The sequence below is a fragment of the Malania oleifera genome, chromosome 8 (assembly GCF_029873635.1).
Source record: "Malania oleifera isolate guangnan ecotype guangnan chromosome 8, ASM2987363v1, whole genome shotgun sequence".
In the NCBI taxonomy this organism is placed as follows: domain Eukaryota; kingdom Viridiplantae; phylum Streptophyta; class Magnoliopsida; order Santalales; family Ximeniaceae; genus Malania; species Malania oleifera.
The window spans coordinates 100974763-100981307 of record NC_080424.1 but is presented as its reverse complement, the minus strand read 5'-3'; the positions used below and the strand labels follow the sequence as shown (position 1 = coordinate 100981307).

Here is a 6545-nt window from a genome sequence, read left to right as displayed (position 1 = left end):
ATAAGATGGGACTGTGATGGATCAATAAAGTAAGACCGCAATGGGTTAATAAGGTGAAACTGTGATGGGTCAATAAGAGTGAGACCGCGAAGGGTCAATAAGAGTGAATAACCTGATCAAAATAATTTGGATGAAACTGCTAGCATGAATGAGATAATCAAGAAAGCTTTGAGGCAACCCAACACCTCGGTTTCGTCGTGAACAGCAGCATTTTTGGATGTGAAGGCCGATGCCTTAATTTCAAGGTAGATGACTTAATTTGGACTAAGGAGATGGTTACTCTGTATGGGGGATGATGAATCGGGTATGAAACCTTGAGATCTTTTGAAGAATAAGCTCATGTGTGGGGTTCAAAGTCTTGAAAAATTGCTTCACTAAGGATGATCAATCGAGTGCCAGGTCTCGAGACCTTTTGGAACATGTCCTCAGGTGTAGGGCTCAGAATTACTCCACCAAGGATTATTGATCGGGAATGAAATCTCAAGTTTCTTTGGCTGTCTTTAGATTACCCTCTTTGAGATTCAACAACCAAGGGGTCAACTGCCACAGTTTCAAAGTATGTCAATCTGTGCATGGGGGCCAGCTGCCCCAGTTTCAAAATATGTCTAGATAGGAATGGCTCAGTCAAGGAGGAAAAAGAATTATTCATAAGTTTATTCAATCAGGCAAGTATGATTGAATGGTGCTCTATTGCTATATGTATGCATGTTGCTACCTAAGATGCTAGAATGTAGTGAAATGTTGCTATGTGTGCATAGTGATGTGTGAATGCAAAGATGTATGCATGTTGCATGAAATGCCCTTCGTATTTCCTTTCTTATGCAATGCATGGGATGTATGGTAATGCATGAATCTTTTCTCCTTCCAACGTGCTTGTAATCAACAACCCAACCTCTGATCTCAGGTGTGCTTGCTGATTCTGGTCATGTTTCAAATTCCAAAAGACACTCAAAATCTGCCCTAGTGTTTACGTGCCACTGGTCATGACCCTGTTTTTGACTTTGATTTTGTCTTGAAAGCCCTTGAATTTTCTCAAATGAACTCAAAAATTGCCTAGTTTCGATCCTCATCCACTGATCTTGGCTATGTTTTCATCATGCACTCTGATATGACGGCATCGAAATTAGTCCAAACAAAACTTAACCCAAAATCTGCCCTAGTTACCATCATTTGTTACTGATATTGGCTTCAAATTTGACTTTGACACGAAGGCACCCAAATTAGCGTCATTGGAACTCAACATGGAATTTGCATCATTTAGGTGCATCTGTAACTATTATTGACCATTTTACCTGTCTTTCACAAGGATCCTCTTTTGGAAAATGTGTCAGTGATTAAGCCCTTTTGACCATTCGTCCTCCTTTTGGAGCTTTTGAAGAATGGAATTTTTTTTTTCTTTTCCTTTTTCTCCTTTTTTTTTTTTTTGGGATGGAGGAATGAATGATGAATGATCATGCATTTAGGACATCAACTTGCTAAATCAAAAGGCCATATGCACAAAATAGATGTTTTACTATGTTCACCTGCTATTTCAACGAAAAATTTCATACCAGTATTCGAGAACCCTATGATGATGATGCTAACTTTTCGAACTGAATAACTGATTTTCTTCTTTAACCAATTGCCCCAGTTTTATTGGGGGACTATTCTTCTACCTTGTTCTGCCGTGAAACCATTGAGAACCTCTTGTTTAATGGTTGCCCCTAGTTCAGCCAAGTCCGACCAATGTTTTGATCTCAAGATGGTCTTTAAGACTCGGGACAAAACGTAGGCTGAGGGATACAGGTTTTCAGAATAAAAGGGAAACCAAGGCTCAAAAATCCCATCCCATAATGATGTTTTATGCCAGTTTGGGGTTTCTGCAAGGTATTGACCAGACTTGTCATTTAGACAAGTTGCCTACGTACCCTTTCAGGATCAGGTCATAACGTAGTTCAGACACAATATTGCGTCTGACAAATCATTTGATACGACAATGTATACCAATCTGGTCAGGACTTTCATTTGGACTGTAATGCAGGCTAGGGTTTGGGTTAAAGAAGAAAAGAGTTAAATAAGGCTCAAAATCGTCGATTTTATCAAGGGTAATTTGGTCAAAGATCACATGTGTAGTATGTCCCTTATTTTTCTTTCTTCTTCCTTTTCTTCTTACTTCTCTTTTATCACAACTTTTGCTTTTCCTTTTATGAAGGAATCTTAACTTCATTTTCATTTGAACTCCATTTGGGACTGATCATTTTCTTAAAACTGCCCCAGTGTGGGGTGTGATCCTTTGACGGGTTAAGAATTGAATTTTTCAGGCTCAACAAGGGCTTTGCAAGGGGTTTCTCCTTTGTCTTTCTTTTGGGTAGTAAAAAAAAATAGCCTGCCATCCTTTTGGTAATGATTATTGTCTCAAATGACTTTTCAAATACTAAGGCACCCAAACCCGAGTTAAATTTCTGGTGATCTGACTTTTAAGAAAAATTAGTTTAACAATCAAGCTCAAGTGGGTTAACAAATGGTAAATCAATATTGGGTTCTTTTTAGGGATAACTGATCGGCCAAAGATGGCCATCTATCATTCGATCAAAACTTGATTAGTGGACTAACATGAGATTCATGGAACCAACACATATTTTACTGAGGCTTTCAGAACTTCTTCGCAGTATTTGAACTCATTGTTTCATCTTCCTTTATTTTCGTCTCGTAGCTTGAATTTTTCATAACTAACACCTGCTTTTGGTTCATGAATACTGGTATTTTATTTTCCTTATCTTAGCAAGAAACACGAGTAAATAAAATTTTGGACATTGAACTCTCGATGCAAGTGATATATGAAAATGCATAATTTCAGTTCTTTGATAAAAAAGGAAATTTCGGAGACAAAACCTTTAATAAATTGCAACAAAAGAAAGGAGAAAACAAAAGAAAATAAAAGCATCCCTGAAGGGGGTGAACAATCAACAGCTTGCCACCTGTATTTCTCTGTTTCCAAGGTCAAAAAGTAAACCCATTTATTCAGACTATATGCAGAATATCTTTGGTTCAAAACTTGTTGTACTTCTCTGACTGATCTAAACTTCAAAATATTCTTTTAATGTTGCACAACAGGCTCCTCCACGTCAATTGCCAATAGACCCAAATCTCTTAAGGTTTGTACTTTATGCTTGAAATGCCAACATTTTTCGATTGAATGACCTATTGCCCCAGAATGATACTCGCATCGAGCATTTGGGTCGTACCACCTTGGGAAAGGGGATTGTAGCAACAATCCTAGTATTGGTGCAACCATTTGAATTTCCACCAATTGCGAGAACAATTCTGCATAAGTCATCGGAATAGGTTGAACTTCTTTTCTCTTTCTTTCCATTAGGGGGCTCCCTCCCGTGTCCTGAACCTTCAGCTGCCTTGAAATAGGTTTAGGTCCTAAGGAAACTGCTTGGGGTTGCGCACCTGAATGCACTATCTGATGGACTATGGGCTTGTAAGCAAAATTCTTATTTGTCCACCGGGTTTTACCCTCTTGGTAATGATGCCCCTGAATCATCTGTGCTTCCTCGTCTTTCTTCCTCTTACTCGGTTCAGTTTCTGCATCACCACTTTTGGTTTTTCCGACTTTGATGGCCATTTCAATTCTCTCTCCAGTAGCAACAATATCCATAAAGTCATGTGGGGTTGCCCCTAGGAGATGTCCTAAGTAGGGATCTTTCAATGTATTCACGAACAGGGAGATAGCCTCTCTATCTTCCACTGGAGGGCTCACTTGGATGGACATGTCCCTCCATCTATATGCATATTCTCTAAATGTTTCATTAGGTTTCATTTGCATGCTTTGTAAGGTCATGCGATCAGGTGCCATTTCTATCACGTGGCGGTACTGAGCTATGAAGGAATTTGCCAGATCTTTCCAAGTACGAATTCGAGCTCGATCCTGCTGAATGTACCATCTGATAGCTGCTCCAGTCAAACTATCTTGAAAGCAATGCATCATCAACCTTTCATCATCAGTATGTGCAGCCATTTTTTGGCAATACATGCGCAGGTGGGTCCGAGGACAATGGGTCCCATTGAATTTTTCAAAATCCGGTAACTTGAATTTTGGCGGCAGAGTGACCTTTGGTACTAGGCAAAGGTCATTAGGGTCAACGGAGTCAAATGTATTATACCCTTCAATTGCTTTCAAGCGCTCCTCCAATACGTCACAACGATGCTCAGACTCAGGTCTATTTATCCCCATATCAGGAGTTGCTAAGGGGAAAGTCCCTGCCACTGGAAACCCTTGTGCTGGCACAGTTGGGGTAAATGGAGGCATATTTGGCATTGGATCCCCCATGACGCCCGGCGGTGGAGCTGATGTTTGTCCATGATTTAGGGTAAACCCTGGAGGATGAGTAGGGTCCATATCTATCTCTGGATCATTCTGCACTGCTTTTCCTTTGTTCGTTAACAATTCCAGGATCTTGCTCATTTTTTCATTCAATTCTTCTTGTCCTTGCTCTATGCCCAGGACTCTACCTTCCAATTGTTCACTCATTTCTTTTGCCCTTCTCCTGGTATTGTATTGATGCGTGACAGTCTCAATGTTGCTTGCTCAAACAAATTTTGTGGCTAGGCACTGCAAACCAAAACTTTCCCTTTTTAGAATCGTGAATGCATAAAATGCAATGGTCTTTTCAAGACATGTGTAAATTTCACAAATATGAAACATATGTATGCAACCTAATGTACTCCAATCAAGGTTCATGGAAGAGATCATCATCATTGTAGAAAATAAAATCTGCTTTTCATTAATAGAATCCTTTCATACAATAACAAATTCAACCGAATATCAAAATCTGCTCATGATTGCATAATCTCTCCATTTTGCTGTGTCGTCTTTTTATGCAAAGCCCAAAACTTGGCCTCCCAGTAGCACGCTTTCGTTATGCACGGCTCCATCTTTTCCAGTACTTGATTATACTTGCTTCTCTACTCATCCCCCTGCCTCTCCAACTCTTGTATGTAGAGCGATTTCTTTTTACTTTCGGTATAGGCATCTTCTAACATTTGAGATTTCCGTTCAAGTGCCGCTTGAAGCCTTCGTCTTTCCTTTCTTAGAGCCACAACCTCTTCTTCTGATTGTATATATCGGATCCTCTGTCGCTTGATTTCCTTGCGATAGACAGAGGTTAGTGCCTCCTTTTGCTGATTCTTTATTTATGCTCTTGCATCTCCCTTTTCTACTGGGCATGGAACGCCTTGTGGCTTCAATTGCATGCATGCGCTTGGTGATTTAATATGCTCAATACCGATTTCTAGGATTCTTTTGAGTTGGGGGTTTACCCGGTTTTCTCGCCATGCTTCATAACTTCCTTGGACTGTGGCAATTCCATCACTCGGGTCTATTAGGTTCACATGTTTCCACGCCACCCTGAATTTTCTAATCTGGTTTTGAGTGTCTCCTGTTTCATATGCGAAATCTGAGTCAGCTAATCCGTGAGTCATAGGCACAAACTGAGATGCCCCCAATTGCCTTCTGACCATCAAAGGGGCATATGCTATCCCTCCCCATGGGCCTAGTAATGGGACCCATGGAAGATTTCCACACCGATATATCATGTTAGAGCGGACCATCCATGGCGCCAGCCAAGTTACCCCTGAGTCGATCAAACCACACATTTTTGTGTTCCATTCAGATTTATCTAACTGCTCCTTTAATTGGGTATCCTCAAATTCAGCCAAAGGGATTCGGATCACTAAGAAAATACTACGGAAGCCCCCTTTGTTGGACGATAAGTGACCTGCCATCCAGACATATAACAGTTGCACACAACATTTTAAACGTTCTCGCCTCCTGATTCTGCAGTTGTTGAGTGATCTGAAGGTTTCTGCCAGGATGCCTTGAACGAGGTTAATCCCGTTTCGTACTTGTGCTACAAACGAAACAGTAGCTTGATCGATCATGTTTAGTTCTTTTGGAAAAATGATCAAACCGTAAATAGCTAATGCCATTATATGTATCTGAACCTCTTCTTTTTCTTCTTTTTCGATTATTTCTTTCAACTGCTTCCAAGAGATTTTCCTTACTTCTGCACCTCCCTCTGAGAATGTTTTCTGGATTTTGACCCCGAGAGCATCGTACATCTCCTTCACGAACGAAACACTAGCATCATGCACATAAGGTTTGTATGGTGTCTGTAACTTGACCAGATGCAAAAGCGAAGTATACTCCTCGATGGTTGGTGTCAAGTCGATACCATTCATTGTAAAGCAATGATATGGTGGATTCCAGAACTCGACCAGTGCTTTTATGGCAGGGATATTTACCGATACATGCAACAAGAAACCAATGTGCCCATATGTTTGAGAGAATTTTAAACGGCGTGCCGGGGTCCATTCTTTCCAAATGACTTTTAGCTCATCTAACGGATTGGATCTTATGTTGATGAAAGTCCGAGTTGGTAGTTCGATGATAGATTTCAGAGTAAGACTGTCACCCCACTTGTTCTGTTAACTTTCTGAATATTGTTGTACTGTGGACTCAACCTCATGGTAAGTCATTGTGTTCTCCATGAATGATTCAG

General features: G+C 40.4%; 1 protein-coding gene across 1 annotated transcript; it reads right to left on the bottom strand.

The window, feature by feature from the left end:
• Positions 1-5178: 5178 nt before the first annotated feature.
• LOC131162861 (uncharacterized) lies at positions 5179-6225 on the bottom strand. Its single transcript, XM_058119465.1, has one exon. It carries the CDS (start codon positions 6223-6225, stop codon positions 5179-5181), a length of 1047 nt encoding a protein of 348 aa, XP_057975448.1.
• Positions 6226-6545: the final 320 nt, after the last annotated feature.

Bases quoted from the DNA above. Each gene is read 5' to 3' on its own strand.
- LOC131162861 (XM_058119465.1), bottom strand. From the start codon at position 6,225: ATGAATGGTATCGACTTGACACCAACCATCGAGGAGTATACTTCGCTT.